Below are 27,063 nucleotides of genomic sequence, written 5' to 3' on the forward strand. Positions count from 1 at the left end.
TGAACGCTTCGGTTTCCATCACATTTGGAAAAAGAGGTTCAAAACTGATCTGCACATAACAGAGATTCTGCAGTCATTGTGGTGAGAAGCATTTGGTCAGCTGCCTCTTATTTGTGGAATTCATCATAAGATAATTTTTTCTAAATGAATTGTATAAATGCATTAAACAACTATGTGATCGCTAATAAATGAGCTTAATGATTGGGAGGAGTTCAGATGTTAAAGTTGAAAAAGGTTCTACCGAGTATTTAGCTGAATGAGGTTTGGCATGGGGAAATACATTTCATTTTACTTGAAGTTTCAAAAGAAGCACAACTTTCAACGATACCGTCACTTACATGCACTTCTACACAGGAAGTGAGACCTTCACTTCTTTTAAACTGTGTTTCTGAATGGCGCCCTCATCTTCTCCAAAAGTGTGCCCAAAATTAACCAATGACATGATGAAGAAGCAGTCACGAACTCAAAAATTTTTTTGTTGAGTTAATATCATTTAATCATGTCGCATAATTCCATCTATTCAGATTAAGTAGATTGAATCCGTTTTAATCATATTATCTGAACAACATACATTAGAATGAAGCATTCAACAAAAAGAAACTCAATATGCTCATGTTAATCAAACATATTTCTGATATGTAAACTAAACAACTTTTTGAGTGTGTATGCAGCTCATGCTCACTTGCAATGTCTCCTTGTATTGTGAAAAAAAAAGTTGCGCATGGCTCGTACTGTATGGAAAAACTACAGAAAAGAGAGCAAAAGGGAGAAAAAATGTTGACCTGCCATCTTGACTGCTTTACAAACCAAGACAGTCCCCCACCCACATTTAGATTGTGTTGACATTATGCCCTGTATAGTCACTAAGGCTTATAAAACCTCAGATGGCCTTGTCGGTAGACACCGGCTTATAGCTGAGCAATTTATTGCAGAGTGATAAAAGTTGTAAAAGATCTTCCATGTTATTTTGACCTTTGGTCCTATCTACCTTATTAGAATTATTGACCTCATCATGCGTGAAAAGAGTTTATTTGTCATTCAGCATGGATAAAGGTTGAAAGTAGCAAGTGATTGGAGTGTTATTCACATGTGGGGTCAGTCTGAGGACAGTTTGTGTGGCGTGCATCACACACACCATAAACAGAGTTGTTCATTATGGTGTTCACAGATTAATGCTGAGCAATCTGTAGAGTGCAGGTTGTTCCAACTTCCACCCATATTCAAAAAACGTGTAATGTTTGGGTAATTGGTGATTCTTAATTGATTGTAGGTGTAACCATTGGAAAACCAACGAAATTAGTTACACCTGTCAGGGGTGGCCAACCAGTCAGAGACCAAGAGCCACAAAACTTAGGGAGTACTCCAAAGAGTCACGTCGTACAAATTGGGCTGAAAAAATAAGATCCCTCTCACACAAACAATGAAATAACATAAAGGGAAAATACATACACAATGTAGGATAGATCTCCGTATGGACTTACAACTGTTGGCAAGGGGAGGATTTACTGCATTAACAGGAACAATTTCATTCCCTCAGCCCACACAACTGTGCAGGGACCGTCTGCAAATTGCAAAACTGCAAGGCACTGCCAGACAAAGAGCTGCATGTGGCTCGCAAGCCACAGGTTGCCCCCCCTTCCTGGGAATGAAAGAATATGGATTAAAATATGTGATCAATAACTAGTCAAAATGTTGGTCAAATTCAGTAAAATTGCTCTAAAGAAACATCTTACAAATCATGCAAGCCAAAGACACTAACAGGGTTTTTATTCTTATTATCTAAGGTGTTGAACAACCAACCAAAGAGTTTGTTTACAGTTTTAGCTGGATACTGTCAAAGAATAGGTCCGGTCTGAAAAGAGCGTGAGAATTTCAACTGCAAGAAGAAATACTTTTGGGGTTTAGATTAGATGTACATGTTGCTCAGAATGCCACTTGTACGTTTGAAATAGACAAAGTCTTCTCTAGTTCCCATTTATTGTGATTTCTAAGATTATTTATTCATTTATTTATCTATTTGAAGACTTATGGGTTCAAATAAATCAGAAAAAGCCCTTTCCTTCATTATACTTAAATAAGCTTTTTGCATTTCATAGTTGCCAGCACAAATACAGGCTGGGGATCCAGTTATCTCTTCCGTGAGTTCAGAGTCTTTCTAACCATATCATGTCATATCAGAGCGCCGCAATAAAACAACACAGATTGCAATATTCGCATGCTCCTTCTCTGAATTGTGTAGGAATGCATTAAGAAGAAGAACGTTGGCTATTAGTAGACAACAGAAGTTCATTTTTTTTCCATCCCACAATGGAAAATCTGTTGTGGGTTTTGTGTCTGTATTTGTTTTGCCTGTATGGTTGTGAGAGCAGTGATCTGAATTCAGGAGAGGACTTTATGCTTCTTGCAGGTCCACTGAAAAAGCCGACAGGCAAAAGCTCGACTCCCGGGGTGAACGATGCCTTCGACTGCAGCGAACCCATGCCTCAGGGGTCTAAACAGTACTTCGAGTACCTGCAGAGTAGAGGAGTGACACATTTTAAAGTGCCACTGTCATGGGTTCAGCTGCTTCCCACAGGCCACCCGAGCCAACCCCAACAGGCTGTGGTTCTATGCTATCGAAACCTGATGAAGCAGCTGCATGATGTGGGACTTGAGCCTCTGGTCATCATCCATGGCTCGACAGTTCCAGACGCTCTGAGGTTGAGGTTCGGAGGCTGGGAGAGTCAAGACCTGTTAGAGATGTTCCAGCAGTATGCAGAATTTGCCTTCCAGGAGTTTGCAGCACTTGCACACTCATGGGTGACACTGAGCAACTTGGAAGACGACTGGCAGGCAGCAGGTGCTTCCAGTGTTCTGCAAAATATCCTCCAGCTCAACCAGAACATTTACCAGTTCTACCATCAACACTTTCCAGAAGAAGGTGAGTTTTACCAAGGGACGTGATGCAGTATTAGTGGCATCATTTTGATTATGTTGTGACTAAAACATATTTATTTGTCATCTTTTCTTGCAATTTTAAGTACTATTTAATCAATAATTCGTCAGGCATCATGTTCTGCTTTCTGGTCATCTTGAGATCATATAGGCTCCAATGCTTCATGACCCCTATTTCAATGAATGATAATGGGGGTATAGGTGATGGGAAAGTTATCGAATGTCTGTTCTCAGAAATCTGCTTTATGACTAACTGATACCAAAACCTTTCACCAAAATATTTATAACTGACATTAATGATCATAGCGCATTGTCAGTAATCAATTATTGTAACATTTCTACATTAAACTTTTATGCTTCTGATTATTTGCATATATTTGTGCAATCAGATTTTTTAAAACATGGTTGTTTTTTTACAAGTTAAGGAAATCAGTACTTTTCAAGGACAATACATAACATGGGAATAATGATATTTGCAGGGAGACGGCTGTCGATTGGGTTGAGAGTGAATGATATGGCTACTCTTTCCCACATTAAAGCTTCGACAACAGTAAGCTGCATCTTCTCCTTCTTCCTTTCAAATGTTTACCTTTTAGAGAATGTTTTTTCCCACTCCCTACATAAGAGTTTGTGCTTGAGTGTCAGAGAATAATTCATATTGAAATATTGGCGACTGACTTTCTCATAATACACTCTGCTAATTGGTTTTATTTGCCATTCATTTTGATTGATTGATTTTATTTTATTTTTATTTACACCGTCTGGACATATTTCTGCTGTCTTTCTTGATCATAAAAACACAAATGAGATTTTTAGGTCAGATCATTGCACCTACAAAAATCGACATAGTCCGCCAGTGTTTCGAATAGGAGTCAAAGGTTTGCTGTGTGTTTTTACCGATTGTAAGACATGTTATAAAAAAAAAGGGACTGTCAGTACAGATAAAGGCATGCCGTGTTGTGCTTCATGTTTTGACAGATGGATTTCTGGACTGTGCACATTGACCATAGCTGTGATTTGTCAGCAAACTTTGCAAAGGCGCTAAAAACATTGCAGGTAGATGAAGGGTGCCACTATGTTTGATTGAACTTTGCTAATGGTTTTCTAAAAAGGCCATTACGCTACTGCAACAGACCATTATGCTATATTGTAGGAAATTGGAGGTTTGCCCATCCTGATATACAAGATGACAGTTCGTGATTGTACCAACAGTCAGTATCAGCTTCTTGGACAGTTCCTGCAAGGTAAATGTCATTTCAGTTTCATTTGTTTTGAGTTCATTTCATTCCATTTTCCAAAATGTATCCGTTCAAAAAAAAAAAGGATTTCATCACATATGTTTTCATCAATTAAAAACTTGTAAGTGGGAATACGGTTACATGCATCATCCTTCAACGCAAATTTTTTCATCTGTGTAATTCGTTTCTGAAGACCAAACAGATTACAACAAAATCATAAACTGCAATATCATAAACCTTTACAATACAATAATCATAAAAGCTGCAATTCTTGGGAGTCATATTAAAGGGCATTGATCACTATGGTTTTGTCTCAATGCTATGAGCTGGTAAAGTTTAACAAGGTTAATCATTTATTTTCCAAGCTGTTAAAAATAAATAACCATCAGAGGTGGGGTGTAGAAAGGAGCTTGTGTAAGCGAGTGAGCAAGATAAAACTTTTAGAACATGTTTATCAGATTTGAAGTCAAACTTTCTAACATAAGGAACAAATTTGCACAAATCAGTCCCTCTTGGATCATCCCTCCTCTTTAAGTTATGTTATTTATTGGATGGAATTTTTTTAAATTTCATTCTGTGATAGTGATTTATAAGATTACAAGTTTTTCAAAGGCTGGCATATTTCAACTTTATGATTTGTGTGAAAACGTTTTAAATACGACATAATGTGATGCCTGTATATATGATTCATTCTGCTGTATTCACCTCACAGTCATGAAAACCAATGCGCTGAACATTATGGGCACTGATGTGACGGATATGTTAGGTGAACTGAACATTGAGGATGCATCAATCAAGTAAGAATTTCTAAAGATAAATTAGGAATGGCAATGGTATACAAATTGTTTTGGTTTTCACATGTCAATTCTTTTTTTGACAACCCACAGCATTCCAGAATACATGGAGATGAGTGATTTCAGAAGCAATTACCATAATGTGTGGCAAAAGTTCGAAGGTCAAACCCAAATCGAACGAGACTCCTTCCTGAATGAATCGTTCCCGAATGGCTTCCAGTGGGCCACCTCCACTGAGTCCTTTAAGGTTGAAGGAGGGTGGTCAGAGGGAGGGAAGGGTGAGACCATTTGGGACCGCTTTGGGCATGAAGGTCAAGCTTTTGAGAATCAGACCGCTGACCTTGCATGTGACAGTTACCGTAAAGTGGATTATGACGTCTACCTGCTGCGAGGTCTTCAAGTCAACACCTTTCAGTTTTCTCTCTCCTGGGCCCGTATTTTCCCTTCAGGCTACAAAGACAGCCAATCAGAAGATGGAGTTCTCTACTATAACAACCTCATCAATGCTCTTCTTGAATCAGGCATCAAACCTATTGTCACTCTCTACCACTGGGATCTGCTCCAGAAACTGCAGGACCACGGTGGGTGGAACAATGCTTCCATTATACAGGCCTTCAAAGAGTATGCAGACTTGTGTTTTTCCAAATTTGGAGACCGGGTCAAGACCTGGAACACATTCAGTAGTCCGTGGGTGGTGAGCCATGCTGGGTATGGAACCGGTGAACATGCTCCTGGTGGCAAGGACTATGTGGTTTCCTCCTACCAGGTAATGATAATACTCATAATGAACATTTTATTGTTTCACTGGTGCTGTGGTGCATTCAACTCATCAATTATTTCTGTTTTCAGGTCACTCACAATATGCTCAAGTCCCATGCTGAAGCCTGGCATGTCTACAATGACAAGTACAGGAAAACACAAGGTGGTCAAGTGGGCATTGCATTAAACTCTGACTGGGCAGAACCAACTGATCCCTCCAAATCTGTAGATGTTGCTGCTGCAGATCGCTACCTCCAGTTTATGCTGGGCTGGTTTGCACATCCCATATTTGTAAACGGAGACTATCCACCAACTCTGAAAACTCAGATTGAACAGAAAAGAACAGAGTGTCCGTCCTCCGAGCCCGCAAGACTACCAGTTTTCACTTCTGAAGAGATGAAGAGAATCACTGGAACTGCTGACTTTTTTGGACTAAACCATTACACCTCCCGGTTAATCACCGACACTAATGGTGGCTGCACCCCAGGTCCTGAGGGGGTGGGCAACTTCAAAGCAAATGTGGATCCCTCATGGAACTCTACAGCTTCTGACTGGATCTACTCTGCACCCTGGGGCCTCAGAAGGCTTCTCAACTACATTTCCACAGAGTACTTAACTACTGCCAAAGTACCAATCTATATCACTGGGAATGGGATGCCAACAGAGTACATTGGGGATGTCATCAATGATCAGAGCAGAGTGGAGTACTTGAAGAGTTACATCAATGAGGCATTGAAAGGTTAGTGTTAAGAGTTTGAACTGTTTTCAAACAAAAAATGAAGAAAGCTTTCACACCTTTAATATTTTGCTTTATGTGTTCATGTTGTAGCTATATCCTTGGATGGAATAAATGTGCAGCGTTTCACAGTGCAGTCACTCATGGACGGATTTGAAGGAAATCAAGGCTACAGGGAAAGATTTGGTCTTCACTATGTCGACTTTGAAGACGCAAATAGACCACGAACACCAAAGCAATCTGCATATGTCTATGCTGAAATTATCAATCAAAATGGTTTTAGTTCACACAAAAGTAGAGTTATAACAACAGTTGTAATGCATCCTCATCACTATTCAGCCTCTTTGTCACCCTCAGATGTTCCTTCTAAATCAAAAGTAGTCTGGGAAAAGTTTTCACACCAGTCAAATTTCCAGAGAAAAATGTACCACTATGGTACATTCCCAAAAGACTTTAGCTGGGGTGTTTCAACCTCTGCATACCAGATTGAAGGTGGCTGGAATGCTGATGGGAAAGGGCCCAGTATCTGGGATACCTTCACTCAAAAACCTGGTAACATCCCTGCAAATGCCACTGGAAATGTAGCCTGTGACAGTTACAACAGAGTTGATGAAGATCTTTACATGCTGCGAGGTCTGAGGGTAAATTCATACAGATTTTCTATATCCTGGTCCAGGATCTTTCCTGATGGGAGACGTACCTCCATGAACCAGAATGGGGTCGACTACTACAACAGGCTCATTAACAGCCTTGTAGCAGCTGGTATCTCCCCAATAGTAACACTTTATCATTATGACCTCCCTCAAGCTTTGCAAACTAGTGGTGGCTGGGAAAACACTGAAATGATTAACATTTTTAATGACTTTTGTGACTTCTGTTTTGCCACTTTTGGTGACAGAGTGAAATTTTGGATAACCTTTCAACAGCCCTACACAATTGCCTGGTCAGGATATGGACTTGGAGAGTTTCCTTCAAACGTTAAGAATCCAGGAACAGCACCATACCAAGTTGCACACAACCTGATAAAAGCTCACGCTACAGCTTACCACACATATGATGACAAGTATCGCACTTCCCAAGGTGGAAAAGTCTCCATTGCCCTAAATGCTGATTGGTTGGAGCCTCTCGATGTTAATACTCCCCGTGAAATACTTGCTGCTGACCGTGCAATGCAGTTCCAATTGGGTTGGTTTGCCCACCCCATTTTTAAGAATGGTGACTATCCTGATGCAATGAAGTGGCAAGTTGGAAACAAAAGTGAACTCCAAGATCTTTCAGCATCAAGACTACCTTCCTTCAGTGATGAAGAAAAGAACTTCATCAGGGGAACTGCTGACATGTTTTGTGCAAATCATTACACTACAAAAATAGCAAGCCATGTAATAACTCGGATAACTCCCCACTCCTTTGAGAGTGACTGGGACTTTGCACTGAAAGAGGAAAGTGATGCACCAAGCACAGTCATCAGTAACCAGAGAGCTGTGGCTTGGGGCTTGAGAAGACTTCTTAACTGGATCAAAGAGGAGTATGGAGATCCAGAAGTTTACATTACTGAGAATGGAGTGGCAACAAACTCAAAGACCACGTGGGATGACATCGACAGAGTATTTTACTACAAGACCTATATTGATGAGGCTCTCAAAGGTATGTAAAAATAAACTCTGCATGATACATTCAGTTGTTTGCAGTTTACATCATGACCTTTTCTGTGTCTGTGTGTGTGTGTGTGTGTGTGTGTGTGTGTGTGTGTGTGTGTGTGTGTGTGTGTGTGTGTGTGTGTGTGTGTGTGTGTGTGTGTGTGTGTGTGTGTGTGTGTGTGTGTGTGTGTGTGTGTGTGTGTGTGTGTGTGTGTGTGTGTGTGTGTGTGTGTGTGTGTGTGTGTGTGTGTTTTAACAACAGCCTATGAACTTGATGGAGTGAGAGTGAAGGGATACCTTGCAACTTCCCTTATGGATTCATTTGAGTGGCTACATGGACACAAAATCGCATTTGGGCTGCACCATGTGGACTTTACTCACCCTCATCGACCAAGAACACCCAAATATTCAGCTCATTACTACTACCACATCATAAAAGATAATGGTTTCCCCATACCAGATGATGAGAAGATGATTTATGGACATTTCAGTAAAGGATTCATTTGGAGCACTGCTACAGCAGCATACCAGGTGAGCACAGAGCTGAAAACATCTTTATCTTGCTAGATCGGGGTACGGCACATATGTTCGCTTGGGTTCCATTGTGTTAAGTCCCTGTTATGCGTTTACTTTTCTTAGATTGAAGGAGGATGGAGAGCAGACGGAAAAGGTCTCAGCATCTGGGACAAGTTTGCACACACTCCTCTCCGGGTGTTCAACGATGACGTTGGGGACATTGCCTGCAACAGTTACAATAAAGTTGAGGAGGATGTTGCTATATTGAAACAACTCAAGGTGACACATTATCGTTTCTCCATATCCTGGCCAAGGGTACTTCCTGATGGCACCACAAGACACATTAATGAGGCTGGACTCAACTATTACCACAGACTGGTAGATGCATTGCTTGCTACAAATATCCAGCCTCATGTAAGCGCAAGTCTTTGTCGCTTCTCACCCAAATAAATATTAGTAACTGAAAGTGTCCTGCTTTGTTGAGCCCTAAATGCTTCTTCTTTGCCGTCAGATCACCCTGTACCACTGGGACCTCCCACAAGCCCTGCAGAAAGTTGGAGGCTGGGAAAATGACACTATTGTCGCAAAATTCAAGGATTATGCTGATCTCATCTTCAGTGCTCTCGGTCATAAAGTGAAACTTTGGATCACCATCAATGAGCCATACAATATAGCTAATGTAGGTCATGGATATGGTGTAGCTGCTCCGGGTAAGATTTATGTAATGCTAATGCAAACAAAACAATGAGAAGTTCATAGACTAAAGTACAAATCTTGATCTGTCTCAACAATAATGTCTGTCACTCTCCATGTGTCAAGGTATCAGTTTCAGACCCGGTACACTGCCTTATATTGTTGGTCATAACCTACTGAAAGCACACGCAGAGGCCTGGCACCTCTACAATGATAAGTATCGTGCCAGTCAGAATGGACGCGTCTCCATCACCATTAACTCTGACTGGTCAGAACCAAGAAATCCCTATAAACAAGAGGACGTTGATGCTGCAAGACGTGTGGTGCAGGTACACCGGGATCCTTTGATATTTAACAACTGAGGTGTGTGGCAGACGTTTTTAGTAAGTAAGTTATGTCTCCTTTTTGACAGTTCTACATTGGATGGTTTGCCCATCCTGTCTTCAACGGTGACTATAGCGATATGATGAAAACAATCATACGGGACAGAAGTCTCGCTGCTGGCCTGCCAAAATCTAGGTAATACTAAAAATGTATATTAAGGATTTTCTGATTACTGTATCTTAGGAACTGTTTTGTTTTTTTCTTCTTTGACAGTATTTCAGTTCAGTTTCTTCTCCATTTTTCCAGGTTACCTGAGTTTACTCCAGCAGAGGTACAAAGGATTAAAGGAACCTATGATTATTTTGGATTCAACCACTACACCACTGTCCTGGCATTTCCGGTGGATTACGGAAAGCTTCAACATTATGACGCCGACAGGTAAGCAAAGAAGGTATTTTTTTAAAGCTAAAAAACCCAGCACATTGTTACACTGCCAACATTGTCTTTTTATAATTCAACTTCTAATTAAAACAATTACAGGGGTGCAGGAACAATTGCTGATCGTACCTGGCTGGATTCGGGTTCATCCTGGCTGAAGGTTTCACCATTTGGCTTCCGAAAGATATTAAACTTCATTAAGGAGGAATATGGAGATCCACTGATTATCATTACAGAAAATGGCATTTCAGAGCGGGGCCCAATCGACCTGAATGATAATTACAGGAGCTACTTCTATGAAAAATACATCAACCAGGCTTTGAAAGGTATTGTATAACTCCTATGTAATGGAGCTAAGTCCAGGATCAATAATACAGAGACTCAGGCCTGGTTTACACAACAACGGTTTCAAGTAAAAACACCAAACTTTCGTCGCGTCCTTGGTGTTCGTTTACATGACAACGGTGCTCGAAGTCAATAGAAACACAAATTTTTGAAAATGCGCCAACTCCATCTCCGTGTGGACAGCATAAACACCGCTACAGGGTATGTGCACCACGGCCGTAGGAAATAGTTCTTCTGCACATGTGCGGGTAGATGGACAACAACAACAATGGTGTCTCCTCCTAGAACTTGATAGTTTCATAGCTGAGACTCACCCATAATCCAACTTCGTCATCTGTCTATACAAATGCCTGTGTACTTGCCACTGTTAGTTCTTATATTGTATTGTTCTTTGTAAGCATGTGACAAAAACAAACAACAGCACTCACTAATAGCCAAACATCTTTTTCGGTATTTCTGTTGTTTCCATGTAAGTGAGCATTGTTTTCAAAATGTTGCTGCATAAATGCGAAACTTTTCTAAAAAGGAAAACGCAAAGGTGATGCGCTTTCTCTTGAAACGTTGTGTAAAGGGGGCCTTTGTCAAATCATATTATAGTATAGTATGTCATATAATATTTTGAGTATAATAGATGCAGCAAAACAATTTGTGGTGAATTTAAACCATGAAAACTGACTTGCAAGTGCTAAAAAGAACAATTGATTTTATTTATTTGTATGTTAAAGAGTATAAATATTCTTCTTCCAGCTTTCCAAACAGATGGTGTGAACATCCAAGGTTACACAGCATGGTCACTCATGGACAATCTTGAGTGGGCCACTGGATTTTCTGAGAGATTTGGCCTTTTCTATGTCAATCATTCAGACCCTAATCTTCCTCGAATAGCCAAGTCCTCGGTCTCTTCATACTCAACAATAATCAGCTGTAACGGATTCCCTGATCCTGCTTCAGGACCCAATGACTGCTTAAATCCCGGGCCGGAAGGTGAAACTGACACACTCGCATATATATCCTGCCATATGAACTAGATTTATAATGAAAAATGACAAGTTAAAATTTTTGGGGGAAGCTTTGGGCAATTTGGAAAAATGTAGAAAACATGAAGTTCAACATTTAGTGTCAACCAACGTTTAAAAAAACAAAAGAAAAAAGTAAACCTGATCACCCTGGTACCTCTGTGTTGTCCCTGTAGGAACAAGTGCACCAATCACTGATGACGCTGTGGATTTCCTCGGAATGAAGCTCACGTTCGCCGATGCTGAGACCGGACTTTACACCACATTCGCTCTCCTGATTGTTGCGGTTTTGGGTGTGATTTGTACATCTTTTTGCTTCTTTCGTGCCAAAAAACATTTAACAAGAACAAGAATAGGCTAAATTTATCAACATGCAGAAGAAATTTGAATGAAGTATAATGAAACTCCTCAATATGAAAAATGTGAACACGCAAGCTTTAAATGTCTGAAACCCTACTTGAAGGGTTCTCTGTAACATGTTTTGATCCTGATTATTACTGCTGTTCTTTACACTTGGAATAAATAAAGATCCATAATATGATCCATGATATCGTCTTTTTAACACCCTGTTGTTGTTGTTTCACACTGTGGGTGGAATGAGTCAGCTTTCACCCAAATTTCAAAGACCTGTATGTTAGGGTAAACAGTGGTTTATATTGTCTGTAGGTGTAAAATGAATGAACCTCCACCACCTTTCATGCCCTCAGCATTTTAGACAGAGGAGTTATGTTGACATTACTAGTGTGAAAGCCCACAGAATTAGTCACAGCCGCTCCTTGTTCCCGATTTTAAATTAAAATGGAATAAATGATGTAAGTAAGCATACCAAGAGCAACAAACACTGTACTACACTGACAATGTATTATACAGTAATCTATATAATATCACAATTACAAAACACATTCTGTGGAATGTGTTTTGTTTTTCCAGCAAATAAACTGTGCAAGTCACAGGCCCTAACATGCATGTTCTTGCAGTTTGTGACATTACTTCAACACTACATAATTACTGCTGGCATCAACAGCATAATGTTGTGAAACAACTCTCTCTGTTACCGAACATTTCCTTGTAATTTCTTTAGATAGATACCAGTTTGGCCGGTTCATTTGAGGTGAATGTTGGGTTCAAACTGTGTTGTTTGCTGTGTTCAGACACGCTAAAGGTGAAACTCCAGTGACTCCAGGGGCCTTGCATTCACAGCTGGGATTACTTGAAGTGCCCTGTTGGTCTAGAAAGCTTGATGCACTTTGAGTTCTGTAGAAATCTCCTGCCGCCACTAGAGGCTGCCGTAGGATTGAAGAAAACATTGTGAGCCACACCATCAATCCATCCATCTTCATCTTTCATAATGCTCTCTCCATATTGCTGTTATGAGAGCTGGAACCTGTCTCCACTGACAGTAGACAAAAGGCTGCAAACATCCTTGACTGGTCAACAGTCCCTCACAGATACTGAACACAAACACACACAGGTAGAACATGCACACTGAACACAGGAACTCCCAGTCTCAGATCTAAACTATTGCATGCTGTGGGACCATACCAATTCAATTCACTTTTATTTATATAGCGCCAAATGCACAGTCATTTAAAGGGACTCTTACAGAAAAAAAACTAATTATTTCACGGCAAAATAATTAAGAAATACCCCGATTGTTAAATCTGGCTCTGTAAAATCGCTCAGATTTTTCCGGCCTAATTATTAAAACAACCTCTTGCAGCAGGCCTTTTCATGAGGTCACTTTCCATAACATCTCTAAATTTATGATCAGATAATAATGAACAGACACTTCCATTGTGGGGAAGTGTCCAAAAGAAAGCAGAGTGAAGTTTAGACCAGTTGAAGACATTGAATGGCTTCTTTGTGGGACTCAGAATTCTGTTGATGGCAGAAGTATCAGCCTTGAGAACCAACACTACTTCAACATGGGTCTGACCAAAGGTAATGCTCTTTATCACCTTTAAGTAGTAAGTGTAACAACTGGTAGGACAGCTGAAGAGACAACAAAGGTGTCTGTGGGTCAAAGCATCTTTTGGAGGCAACTGGGATATCAATGGTATGTCACTGTTGGAGTCAAGGAGCAGCATTTGACTGTCCTCTGGTGGACAAATTGAGAAGTTATCAACAATGTTTTACCAGCAGTGTCAAGGACAACACGTTCGGCAATGGCTGTCGATGCTATAGAACAACAGGTATTGAGTGCAAAAAAACCTTTCTTTTCATTGTTTTTCAAAAATTCTTACATTGGACCCACAAGCCCCTATTGTTGTATCCCTGCTCAGTATTTCCCCTCGCAGATGGACCAAAAAAGATAATCAATTGATTAATTGTCAAAATTTACCGAGTTTCTCCACTGAAACCAGTCAAAAGATTTGTTATCCTGTCCAATCTGTACGACAATAAGAGCTATACTGTTCAACATCAGCATTTTTTCTTTTTTTCTCTTTCTATTCTGTTCTGCTTTTAGTTTTTGTTTACTTTTTTCAAAAAGAAACTTATGATTCTTGAACAGTGCTGGAGTGTGTGTGTGTGTGTGTGTGTGTGTGTGTGTGTGTGTGTGTGTGTGTGTGTGTGTGTGTGTGTGTGTGTGTGATGCAGAGAGAACGTGTGAGACATGTGATGGAACTACAAGCAAAATGGCAAATCACAAGAAACTACAGTCAAACGGTGGTGACCAACAGAACTAATTCACAAGTGATAGAATCACCACATCTTCATGAAAGTTAAACATTTCAGTGCTTAGCATCATGTTTGACTAATCATCTCATGTAATGCCCAATATTTACCATGTCCTTAGTGTCTTTGAAAAAGGGGGCTGGTTGTTGTCCAGGCCGAGAGGAAGCTGGTGTTCCTCTGTTTGCAGTTAGCATGTCCGTGCTAACTCTGGGGTGGCATGGTTCGGTTGGTAGAGAGGTCATCTCCTAATCGGAAGGTTGCAGGTAGGATTCCCATCTCCACCTGTCCACAGTGTGCTTGAGGAAGACATGGAATCCCAAATTGCTCCCAATGGATTGACAGCACCTTGCATGGCTGCAACCTCAGTGTGAATGCACCAATGGCTTTTGATTGGGTTGGGGCATTCAAAGGTGTCTGTGAGCTCTAACCAATCAGCGACTGGCTGAGAGACCATGGGGGCAGTCAGTGTCCCTTGAGAGGGGAGGGGCCAGGATTTGATGCTTGGGGGCTGCACTGTTTTTCTGAGGTCTGGTGAGACCCCAATAACATCATGGCCTATTCTTGAAAGTCAAATTGAGCTTTAAAAAATACTGGAAATTATGAACAATCCAAAGTAAAAAAAATAATGTCCCTTAATTGGAACTTAATGAGGGAATCTGTCATCAGACATGCACAGTGCAAGTCAATAGATCCAGAATTATAGAGAGATGAGGCATAGTACAAGTATATATATGTTTTTTTAATTTTTTTCATATTAGGGGAGAGGTGGATGACGACATTGACAAAATCACTTAAACTCATACAGTTTTCTCAACACACACACACACACACACACACACACACACACACACACACACACACACACACACACACACACACACATATATATATATATATAAGTTCATAAAAAACAGGAGTTTAAGTTGTTCAAAATGCTACATTTAAAAAACTTGGAAAATTAATTATATAAATATAACTATTATTCGCAACAAAAAAGTTATATACTGTTTACACTTCTCAGTCATCCATGACCATAACACAAGGGATAGAAAACAAGACAGGTTGTGGAAGTTAAATACAAATTACAAAGCTTTTCTTTTTTTCTCACATTCTCTCCATCTTCAAGTTGTCATTGGACACATTCTTCATTTGCTTTTTAGTTTTAAGGAGCATATAAACAACAAAGGCGATGCTGAGAACACCCACGAGGACAAAAGCAAAGAGGATGTAAAGTGCCACTTCAGCATCTTTAGCCATAAGCTCCAAACCCAAAAAGTCCACTAGTTTCCTGACAATGGGCCGGGGAGTAGGGTTCTTAGTAGTTGTCGTAGCAGTTGTAGGAGGAGGAGCTGCAGACAGAGGTTGACAAAAGGAAAAGAAAAAAAGAAAACATGGGGAATTTCAGTATTTGCACCCAAATCTTTGAGTGAGTATATTGTTTCTGAATATGAGAACATCGTACCTTCAGGCTCCAAACACTCATGAGGTCCAAGGGCTGGATCTGGAAAACCATTGCACTTGATGATGGTGGCATAACAAAACGCTGACGCTTTAGGGATTCGAGGAAGGTTGGGGTCGGAGCGGTTCACGAAGAAAAGTCCAAATTGCTCATCATAGCCAGCAGCCCACTCGAAGTTGTCCATTAATGACCAGGCGGTGTATCCTCTCAGATCTACTCCATCCAGAACTTGTGCTGAAAAACACACACAACAACTGAAACTGGTACAATCTTCCAAAACATGTCAGAATATTGAAAACGTGAACAAGATTCCATAAACTTATGATGCAGCTCTTTGTGATTTCTTTTCATAAGGTATACGCACTAAGTTAGGCTATAAAGCTCTATTAAATCTGTCTACATCTTGTTTGCTCTCCATTTTGATACCTTTCAAGGCTGCGTTAATGTAGGTCTCATAGTAGTGTACTCTGTGAGCGTCGTTCAAGTCCACCTCTCCTCGTCCAGAGATCCCGTTCTCTGTGACGTAGATGGGTGGGTTTCCATAATTATCCTTTATGAACTTGAGGATTTTCCTGAATCCGAATGGGGTGATCTTCAGCCAGAAAGAGCCCGACTGAATCCAGGAGCGGTCAGCAACAGTTTCAACTGCCCTGTAGATTTGATTGGAGATTAGTTGACTGTGTAATTTTCATTTGAATATTTTGACCTATATTTCTAGCACCTTTCCTTTTATGTAAACATTTTCATGTGAGATAGTGCCAAAAAATTAATAAAACCCCACGGTGCTTATTACTTAGTTGAAGTTATTGTGTCTTAATGTCTTGTTTGGGTTTCGACTTACCGATCACCTTCATAATCCTGCAGATTCCCTCTTTTCACAGGAAATGCGAGGATTGTTGTGTAATGGTTAAAACCAAAGTAATCATGAGTCCCCTTGATCCTCTGGATTTCCTCAGGGGTAAACTCTGGAAGACTGCATAACAAGAAAATGCTTTTTATTTTTTTTTACTTTATTCAAGAATTCTCAGATAAATGACATTCCATCCTTTGTTCAGTTCACGTGGTTTGAATGACTTTCTGTCCTGATAAGCAATGGTAACTGGACATCACTTATATTGTAGTTTTCCACAGCTTCAGCACGACTCAAACCACACACACACACACACACACACACACACACACACACACACACACACACACACACACACACACACACACACACACACACACACACACACACACACACACACACACACACACACACACACACACACACACACACACACCCACACACACCATTGTGAGAATTCTGGAGCTCAGATCAGTGCTTTGCTCAGGCAACCTTCTCCATATATACAGGGGGACATAAGACTAAAAGATGAATTGTACCAACTGCCAGTAATGTAATCATCTTGGCCATTTTTAAAATAACTTTACAATCAGAATTGAGTGTTGCACAGTATGTATCCTCAATGAATGAGTATGTCCATACCATCCACTATACCTACTCTTGATAAAGCACAAAACCGGCAAAAAAGAGGCTTTATTTTCAAGAATTTTTTTTATATTTTTTAAATATTATTCCAATAATGCCTGCAGTAATACTCCTTGTTAGAATGTTTGCAAAATGTTAATTTGGCAATGGTTCAACTATCATATTACACTATAAACAAGTTATTACATTATTGGCTTTACTACATTGAAAATGACAAAAAAACATTACATTATTGGCAGGTATAATGTTACTGGTCATTATTACATTGTTGGTACATTACACTACCACCTGAGCCACAGCCGCTCCAATGCTCTTTCCACGTAAGTAGATGAGATTTTTTGATGGCTCTTGGATCCACAAGGCACTAACAAGCATAGCTTTTATTTATCACTTACGTCAACATATCTGATAATTGTTTATATGGAGCATGCTGCTGAGACTGAACTGTTGAGCTGATGGTTTTACCCTAAAGTTTATTTCAGAATTTAAAATTCTTTCAGTTACTCTCTCTTTTTTTTTTAAAAGGTTTATACAAACACCATGGGAGGACCCCGATTTTGAAACAATTCCTTAGATCCTGTGTTTTGATGGATTTAACCTCAACATCATGGCCTAGGGACTGATATTATACCTTGTATGAACCCAAAGTCAGTGCTGTGCATATAATAGTACAGTACCGATTTTAATTTTTTTTTACCGTGATTGTGGAAGTCCTGCAGCAAGGCTTCTTTCACGAACAATTCTTTTCATCAGCTCAGGATAATCACCATTAAAGACGGGGTGGGCGAACCAGCCAATGAAGAACTGTAGAACAATATGTACCCAACATAATTAGTCAAAGGTGTCTTAAAAGTTAATAATCTACAAGAAAGACTACAAGGGGGACCTGCTGAACTCACCGATTAAATCTCATCTGTTTGGTTAGCAGTGAAGGAGAAAAAAGCAGTAACGTATGGCAAATAGAACTCTAGCATTGACGTTTATTGTATTTCTCTACCTGCAAGTAGCGCTCAGTTGCATCATGGTCCTCCTGCTTGTATGGGTTTCCTGGCTCCGCCCAGTCCGAGTTGATGGTGATGGAAATGAGCCCGTTCTGTACTGCTCGATACTTGTCATTATAAAGATGCCAAGCCTCCGCATGGGCCTTGAGCAGGTTGTGAGCTGCAATGTACTGCTTACGAATAATACCTGTAACATTCAAAAATAGTTTTTTTGCATGATTCTTTACGTACCGTCTTAAGTTGCAACTGAGTATACTGTAAGTCACATGTGTTAAACAATTGGATGATGGAGAGAAAAATAACATACAGGAGTTACATTGATGTTTGAAATTGATTTGTTTTTCCATGTTCAGACACAGAACCGCACCATCAAGAACCAGCTGTTGTTGGGAAACCCACTTTTGACCATTTATGCTCTTCGCCTCAATTAGCATTTTTTGTTTTCCCTATCACACTGACAGTTTCTCCGACACTCTAAATTTTCTTTCTGCTGCTGTTTCCATCTGTATATTTTTTTTTAATCTTTATTAAAATTTTTGCTGTATAGCTCTTTCTTCTTCTTCTTGTGTTTGAGCTTTTAGTCAAATAAAGTAATAATAGAGGCTTTTCAGTGGTGGTGGTGGTGTAGCAGCATTTTGTTTATATTCCAACAAATACTGTGATGATTAAAAATTAGTGCCATAAAAGATCTAGATAATAGAAATATTTTTCAATGATGAATGCTCAAGATTGTTCAAGGCAGAGGGCCTGTGACATAGAGGAAATTGTTACCTGGAGCAAAAGTGCCATATCCGTAGCCAAGGTTGGCCACAATGTATGGTTCATTGAGAGTGATCCAGAACTTCACTTTGTGCCCGAGTTTACTGAATATAACATCGGCATAATCTCTGAATCGCTGGACTATGGTCTCATTCTCCCAGCCTCCCACTCTGTGTAGTGCCAAGGGAAGGTCCCAGTGATACAAGGTAACCTGAAAAATTAACAACAGTGTGGATGGGTTTTACAGTTGGAACTATGATCAAGTTCTCATCAGTAATATTGACTGTTTTTCACCAAGGCAATTGTCTATGCAGGTTTTCATTTTTCGAAATAGTAGGCATCTTTAAAGTCCCATATTACGGAATGCAAAATTCACTTTACAGTGGTTTTCAAACAGTAATATATGTCAGCACAGCCTGTTTATGAAGATGCAGATTTTAAGGTGGTGTCATCTCCCTCACAAGATGAATCAGAGATTCACCCTGTTAATTCCACAAGAAACTAGCAAAGTCAAGTATATTTAAATGCTACACATGCTATTCTTATCTGGTAAAATAAAGAAAGAAAGAAAAAAACACTGAATTCAATCAAATTCAATGATAAAATCTGTCTTTTAGTGATACAGAAAATGCCACTACCTACCTGTGGTTGAATGTTTTCTGCATGTAAGGCATCTATCAATCTACTGTAGTAGTCCAGTCCAGCTTCACTGATGTATCTGGTAGTGCCATCAGGCAGCACTCTTGGCCAGGAGATCGAAAATCGATAGTTGGACACTTTCAGCTTCTTGAGCACTTCCACATCCTCATCAATCTTGTTAAAGCTGTCACAGGCAAGGTCCGCAGTGTCACCGTTTGCCACTCTGTAAGGGGTATGTGAAAACTTGTCCCAGATGCTCAACCCTTTTCCATGAGTTCTCCAGCTCCCTTCGATCTAAAATTGAAAACAAACAAAAAAAAACATCTCATACCAGTTCCATTCAAACACTACAAAATTATTATTATCTGTTGCTGTTGAAAAGGATGTGTGGCGTTGACCTACCTGATGAGCAGCGCTGGCAGTGCTCCAGCGAAAACCTTTGGGAAAATGTCCGTGAAGAATCTTCTCATCATCTGGCAATGGGAAGCCATTGTCCTTTATGATCTTAGAGTAATAATGTGCTGAGCGTTTTGGTGTCCTTGGCTGATTAGGATTTGAGAAATCAACATGGTGTAGACCAAATGCAAGTTGGTATCCTCTGAGCCACTCAAAGGAATCCATGAGAGATGTAGCCATGTATCCTTTCACCTTCACTCCATCAAGATTGTGAGCTGTAAAATAAATGATGAGATAGATATAACCTGATAAACTAGAGAAGTGTAACTTATATTGTCAAACATGGCCTATTTTTTCTGAGAAATCTAAATAAAGATGATTAAAAAAAGGGGTAGTGGGGTTAATTGATATTTTTTAAAAACACTAGTTGTGTCAAGTTAAGTTCCACTACATCATGGACCTTAACAGTGTTGAAAAAACAAAAACTTTGGTAATTCATGTGTACACTCACCCTTTAAAGCCTCATCAATGTAAGTTTTGTAGAAAAAAAATCTGTCTGTGTCATCATATGTCGTTGCAGTGTTTGTTGCCACTCCATTCTCAGTAATGTAAACTTCTGGATCTCCATACTCCTCTTTGATCCAGTTAAGAAGTCTTCTCAAGCCCCAAGCCACAGCTCTCTGGTTACTGATGACTGTGCTTGGTGCATCACTTTCCTCTTTCAGTGCAAAGTCCCAGTCATTCTCAAAGGAGTGGGGAGTTATCCGAGTTATTACATGGCTTGCTATTTTTGTAGTGTAATGATTTGCACAAAACATGTCAGCAGTTCCCCTGATGAAGTTCTTTTCTTCGTCACTGAAGGAAGGTAGTCTTGATGTTGAAAGATCTTGGAATTCACTTTTGTTTCCAACTTGCCACTTCATTGCATCAGGATAGTCACCATTCTTAAAAATGGGGTGGGCAAACCAACCCAATTGGAACTGCATTGCACGGTCAGCAGCAAGTATTTCACGGGGAGTATTAACATCGAGAGGCTCCAACCAATCAGCATTTAGGGCAATGGAGACTTTTCCACCTTGGGAAGTGCGATACTTCTCATCATATGTGTGGTAAGCTGTAGCGTGAGCTTTTATGAGGTTGTGTGCAACTTGGTATGGTGCTGTTCCTGGATTCTTAACGTTTGGAGGAAACTCTCCAAGTCCATATCCTGACCAGGCAATTGTGTAGGGCTGCTGGAAAGTTATCCAAAATTTCACTCTGTCACCAAAAGTGGCAAAACAGAAGTCACAAAAGTCATTAAAAATGTTAATCATTTCAGTGTTTTCCCAGCCACCACTAGTTTGCAAAGCTTGAGGGAGGTCATAATGATAAAGTGTTACTATTGGGGAGATACCAGCTGCTACAAGGCTGTTAATGAGCCTGTTGTAGTAGTCGACCCCTTCCTGGTTCAGGGAGGTACGTCTCCCATCTGGAAAGATCCTGGACCAGGATATAGAAAATCTGTATGAATTTACCCTCAGACCTCGCAGCATGTAAAGATCTTCATCAACTCTGTTGTAACTGTCACAGGCTACATTTCCATTGGCATTTGCAGGGATGTTACCAGGTTTTTGAGTGAAGGTATCCCAGACACTGGGCCCTTTCCCATCAGCATTCCAGCCACCTTCAATCTGGTATGCAGAGGTTGAAACACCCCAGCTAAAGTCTTTTGGGAAAGTACCGTAATGATAGAGCTTCCTTTCCAAATTTGTTTGACTTGTGAATCTTCTCCAAACATCTTTGGCAGCGGATGGGACGGTGGAGGGAGGCAATGGCCCTACCTTCCTTAACTCCAGGCTTTTCCCTTGTGAACTATGGAATTTAGTGTTGGTGGCAAAACCATTTTTCTCAATGACCTGTGAGTAAAAATAGGCCGACTGTTTTGGGGTCCTGGGTCTGTCAGCCAGATTAAAGTCTACATAGTGCAGACCAAAACGTTCACTGTAGCCTTGTGGACCTTCAAAACCATCCAGAAGCGACTGTACAGTAAATCTCTGCACATTTATGTTGTCCAAGTTTATAGCTGTTGGAAAGAATGAAGATGTTTAGCCACAATACTGCGTTTATAGATGTTTGAAATGTATGAAAGAATTATTATTCTCCACATACCTTTCAATGCCTCATTGATGTAACTCTTCAAGTACTCCACTCTGCTCTGATCATTGATGACATCCCCAATGTACTCTGTTGGCATACCGTTCCCAGTGATATAGATTGGTACTTTGGCAGTAGTTAAGTACTCTGTGGAAATGTAGTTGAGAAGCCTTCTGAGGCCCCAGGGTGCAGAGTAGATCCAGTCAGAAGCTGTAGAGTTCCATGAGGGATCCACATTTGCTTTGTAGTTACCCACCCCCTCAGGACCTGGGGTGCAGCCACCATTAATGTTGGTGATTAACCGGGAGGTGTAATGGTTTAGTCCAAAAAAGTCAGCAGTTCCAGTGATTCTCTTCATCTCTTCAGAAGTGAAAACTGGTAGTCTTGCGGGCTCGGAGGACGGACACTCTGTTCTTTTCTGTTCAATCTGAGTTTTCAGAGTTGGTGGATAGTCTCCGTTTACAAATATGGGATGTGCAAACCAACCCAGCATAAACTGGAGGTAGCGATCTGCAGCAGCAACATCTACAGGTTTGGAGGGATCAGTTGGTTCTGCCCAGTCAGAGTTTAATGCAATGCCCACTTGACCACCTTGTGTTTTCCTGTACTTGTCATTGTAGATATGCCAGGCTTCAGCATGGGACTTGAGCATATTGTGAGTGACCTGAAAACAGAAATAATTGATGAGTTGAATGCACCACAGCACCAGTGAAACAATAAAATGTTTATTATTAGTATTATCATTACCTGGTAGGAGGAAACCACATAGTCCTTGCCACCAGGAGCATGTTCACCGGTTCCATACCCAGCATGGCTCACCACCCACGGACTACTGAATGTGTTCCAGGTCTTGACCCGGTCTCCAAATTTGGAAAAACACAAGTCTGCATACTCTTTGAAGGCCTGTATAATGGAAGCATTGTTCCACCCACCGTGGTCCTGCAGTTTCTGGGGCAGATCCCAGTGGTAGAGAGTGACAATAGGTTTGATGCCTGATTCAAGAAGAGCATTGATGAGGTTGTTATAGTAGAGAACTCCATCTTCTGATTGGCTGTCTTTGTAGCCTGAAGGGAAAATACGGGCCCAGGAGAGAGAAAACTGGAAGGTGTTGACTTGAAGACCTCGCAGCAGGTAGACGTCATAATCCACCTTGTGGTAACTGTCACATGCAAGGTCAGCGGTCTGATTCTCAAAAGCTTGACCTTCATGCCCAAAGCGGTCCCAAATGGTCTCACCCTTCCCTCCCTGTGACCACCCTCCTTCAACCTTAAAGGACTCAGAGGAGGTGGCCCACTGGAAGCCATTAGGGAACGATTCATTCAGGAAGGAGTCTCGCGTTGATAAGGGCATGCTGGAGAATTTGTTCAAAGTTTTGCAGTAGGACCCAGAACAGGAAGACAGTTGTTGATGAACATCATTTCTGGTCTCTCTGGTATGATTTTGGTGTCATTGTATGATGATCAATGAAAGAAAACATAATTAAATTAGTTGGAGATTCATTAGTATAAAGCCAACAGATGTTCTGTACTTTAATTGTAGCGTTTAACTAACAAAACCCAAACCTCCTGTTTTAGTGTAAATGTTCTCAAACTTGTTCTGCCAAAACTGTCATTCATATTCTCAGGTTTGTTTTGCCTACATATAAATATGTTTAAAAAAATGTATTAATGTTTGTTGTCAACTGTATTGCTGGAAATAAATATTATACTTTTTTTTCTGGGTGTTAGTTCTGGCAAAACAGGTTCACAACACATTGTTGTGTGTTAGCTGCTTTAACAGGTTTTTAAGTCCCTTTGTTACCTTTGTGGAGAAGAGTCAGATGCACGTAACATATCCATGATGTCAAATCCAAGAACATTTGGGTCTCCATGAGTCAGCACTGCAGAATATACCAAAAATGTTTTTTTTTTATCCATTCCTATATTCTTCCATTCATCCATCAGTTGTAAAGATTATTTCAGCTTTTCATCCACATACCATTGAGCATACCGTTAAATATTTCACTACCTCCCAGGAACTGTGTGGGAGAGCAGTGTTGGATTGTCATCTCATAAAAGATGAAAGGTTTGTCTTTACACAAGCCCTACAAGAAAACATAAATATTCAGTACTTGTAACAGAAAATAAATAAAAAAAGATTTTCCATTGATGCAGCTGGAGTAATTGAAACCAACCTACCATAACAGTCTGCAGTTCCTCAGCCAGGTTTCTTCCAGTGGTACAGTCATATTCAACTTTGACTGACAGGAAATCCAAATATGTCTGAGAGAATAATGTAGGTATGAGTGCAGTTGATGTGAAAAACGTATGCTTTTTCATAACACAGACTGTTAATTGCATCAGGAAAAGTCTTGACATTATCATATTGATTAAATCCTGACAGCCATCATTCCTACTTTAATCCTAAGATTGTGTTTTGTCATATGACTGTGTGTGATCTTACCAGCAGTTGGTTGTCTGGGATTATTTGGATGTTCTTGGCTTTCACCCCAACTGAAATTTGTCCACCTACACAAAGACATCAGTGATTAACTTATATAAATGTAATATTATAAAAATGTATCTTTACTCTATAATCTGGATGTTCGTGATCCTTGAAAGATTTATTGAACTCATGAAAATAACACAGCTGCAATAAACTACCAAGATGCAGACAACAGCATGCAACTCTCAGGGAGGTACGCCAAAGTTTATCTGTTGCTACAAATACTCGTTCAGGATAAATTCAGAATTATTGAGGCGTTCCTTCTGCACAGAAACAGAGTTTAGTGAAACAGTAATTTAAAAAAACAAAAGCTTTGGCTGATGGCAAAGTTTATGTGCAGGATGAGACTTATAACAGCTTTTAAAATGTCTTCATTCACAGCCAAACTAACAAGTAATGGAGTTATCTGAAACCGTGATATTAAATTAGTAGTAGAAAGTAATGACATTAGGTTAGTCCAATCATGCTTTATTGTCAGATTACTCAGCCCCCAAGTAGGTGAGGGGGATTGCATTATCCATTATGTTTGTGACTGCATTGCAGGAAAATCTGACTTTCACCATCTGGCAATAAGACCTTGACTGCCTTTCAAATGAATGTCTTTATCATCCTTATCTTGGGGTTTGAAACAAGTGGCGAACAGTCAATGAACCATTCATATCACTTGTGCTGCCATAATTAGTGTTCAGCTTATCTCAAAGAGAAGAAATAACATTCTTCAATGAGGATGGATTTTACTGGTGATTTAAAAAAAAACAACTTAGAAAAATAAAACACTTCTGTCTTCATACTATTATAAGTTTTTTTTGTGTGTTTTTTTTGGGGGGGGGGTGTCTACAACCATCAAGCACAACTGGTCAAGCTGCATTTATACAATATTTTCAGACAGAAATACAAAATACATTCTTTAACAAAAACACATTTCTTCTTTAATTTTTGGCCAAAATTGGGGGGGGGGGGGGGGGGGGGGGTATTACAATGGGTTTGTAGATTTCAACAATCAATCTTTTTAATTTGACTATTTATGGCCATTTTCTTTTTTTGAGTTAAAGCAACAGCATCATGCTCTGAATGCTAATTTCACTCTACAGATTAACTTTTGGTAAGCAATGAAAGACTGATATATTACCTTTGCCTGGGAAAAGCTGGTGGTAGCGATGGTAAACACTGGCATGTGCTTTGAGGGCATTTTGCAGGTGTGTTTCGTGAAGCTCATCCAAGCTGCTCAGGGTCACCCAGGTCTGTGCCAGATCTCCAAACTCCACAAAAACAAACTCTGCATACTGCTGGAACATCTTTACCAGCTCCTGGCTTTCCCAGTCGCCGTACCTGGACCTCAGAGACTCTGTAACTGCTGATCCGTGGAGGATGACCAGAGGCTGGAGTCCCACCTCATGCAGCTGTTTCAGCAAGGTCTGGTAACAGCGAACAACGGCCTGCTGGGGCTGCTTAGAGAGGCCTGTAGGCAGGAGTCTCTCCCAAGACAGTGGCAATTTGAAATGAGTCACTCCTCTGCTGTGGAGGGACTCAAAGTACTGTTTGGTACCAGGGGGAATCGGAAGACTGCAGTCAAAATCATTGGTCATTGGGCCTGCAAGAAACATGGCCTGGCGTTCATCGCCATGCTCTAGGCACATGCAGCTGCTTAAAGCAGCTATAAGACAAACCAAAAGGTGTGTTTTCTCCAACAAAGACATGTTGTCTTGTTGGGAATGAATGAGCCCCAGCAGGGCTAACCTTATATAGGAGTCCTGTTTACAATCTTGAACTTTCAGTCAGACCACAGTTTTACAACTGTCACGGTCATGCTGTTGTGAGGATTTATGATGTGGTCCAGAGTTTCTGATACAAATCAAAGGTTCAAACTGAAGAGATTTATGACATAAATATCTGTACAGAAGTCAAACAAGAGGCGGTTTGGTTGACGTGACCTCACAATGAATAAACAAATAAATACTGCACTCATTAATGATTTCAAACATTTGGCCTTTAGATACTGGAATCTGTTCGGGTGATCAGACCAGATATATTTTTAAATTCACTCAGTAGTATGATTACCAAAACTAAATCTGTAATATACTACACAGTGTGAGGTGTGCGGTGAATGAGTTTAGATTTAATCTTGTGACTTTCACTCTCAACTGCTTTACTTCAAATTGAAAGACATCCAGCGGGTTGTTCAGTTATTATCAATCAGTGATTTATACTGCCAAATACAGCCTCTCAAACCCATCAAACATTTATATTTAGTCCGGAAAAAAACAACATTAAAAACAACAGAGAGAGAGAGAGAGAGAGAGAGAGAGAGAGAGAGAGAGAGAGAGAGAGAGAGAGAGAGAAAGGGAGATCGAGGTGGTCAGAAGAACGTCCCTCTCATTATTACTATCTAACTGTAGAGTGTTGTCAGAATCAGTGTTAGACACCTGATTTGTTTCTGAGTTTTGATAGTTCAACACTTGTTCTGTTAAGTGCAATTTGTGTATTTGTCAATACACTGAGCAGATGACACATTCTATTCTTTCTTGTCTTCATTTTGTATGTTTGCTGGTGAAGTAATCCAAAAGTAACTAAAAGTACTCTGGTACATTACT

At 40.2% G+C, this 27,063-nt stretch overlaps 2 protein-coding genes across 2 annotated transcripts; one reads left to right on the forward strand and one right to left on the reverse strand.

The window, feature by feature from the left end:
- Positions 1-2,307: 2,307 nt before the first annotated feature.
- Positions 2,308-11,974, forward strand: LOC308118708 (lactase/phlorizin hydrolase-like; the record flags this gene model as incomplete). Its single annotated transcript, XM_080478218.1, has 17 exons — positions 2,308-2,920; positions 3,414-3,484; positions 3,913-3,990; positions 4,088-4,178; positions 4,885-4,969; positions 5,060-5,732; positions 5,816-6,464; positions 6,555-8,105; positions 8,361-8,629; positions 8,738-9,028; positions 9,126-9,324; positions 9,434-9,636; positions 9,720-9,826; positions 9,938-10,069; positions 10,172-10,395; positions 11,162-11,398; positions 11,607-11,974. The coding sequence occupies 17 exons, from the start codon at positions 2,308-2,310 to the stop codon at positions 11,789-11,791; spliced, it is 5,658 nt and encodes a 1,885-aa protein (XP_080334344.1). The 3' UTR covers positions 11,792-11,974.
- A 3,236-nt stretch (positions 11,975-15,210) lies between these two features.
- Positions 15,211-26,058, reverse strand: LOC308118709 (lactase/phlorizin hydrolase-like; the record flags this gene model as incomplete). The annotated part of the gene is made up of 17 exons (XM_080478219.1): positions 15,211-15,455; positions 15,569-15,799; positions 15,992-16,215; positions 16,407-16,538; positions 17,758-17,864; positions 18,058-18,248; positions 18,833-19,031; positions 19,463-19,753; positions 19,862-20,130; positions 20,367-21,917; positions 22,004-22,652; positions 22,736-23,339; positions 23,789-23,867; positions 23,966-24,071; positions 24,166-24,249; positions 24,431-24,495; positions 25,602-26,058. The coding sequence occupies 17 exons, from the start codon at positions 26,056-26,058 to the stop codon at positions 15,211-15,213; spliced, it is 5,484 nt and encodes a 1,827-aa protein (XP_080334345.1).
- Positions 26,059-27,063: the final 1,005 nt, after the last annotated feature.

The sequence above is a fragment of the Lipophrys pholis genome (genome assembly GCF_963383615.2).
Source record: "Lipophrys pholis genome assembly, chromosome: 13".
NCBI lineage: Eukaryota > Metazoa > Chordata > Actinopteri > Blenniiformes > Blenniidae > Lipophrys > Lipophrys pholis.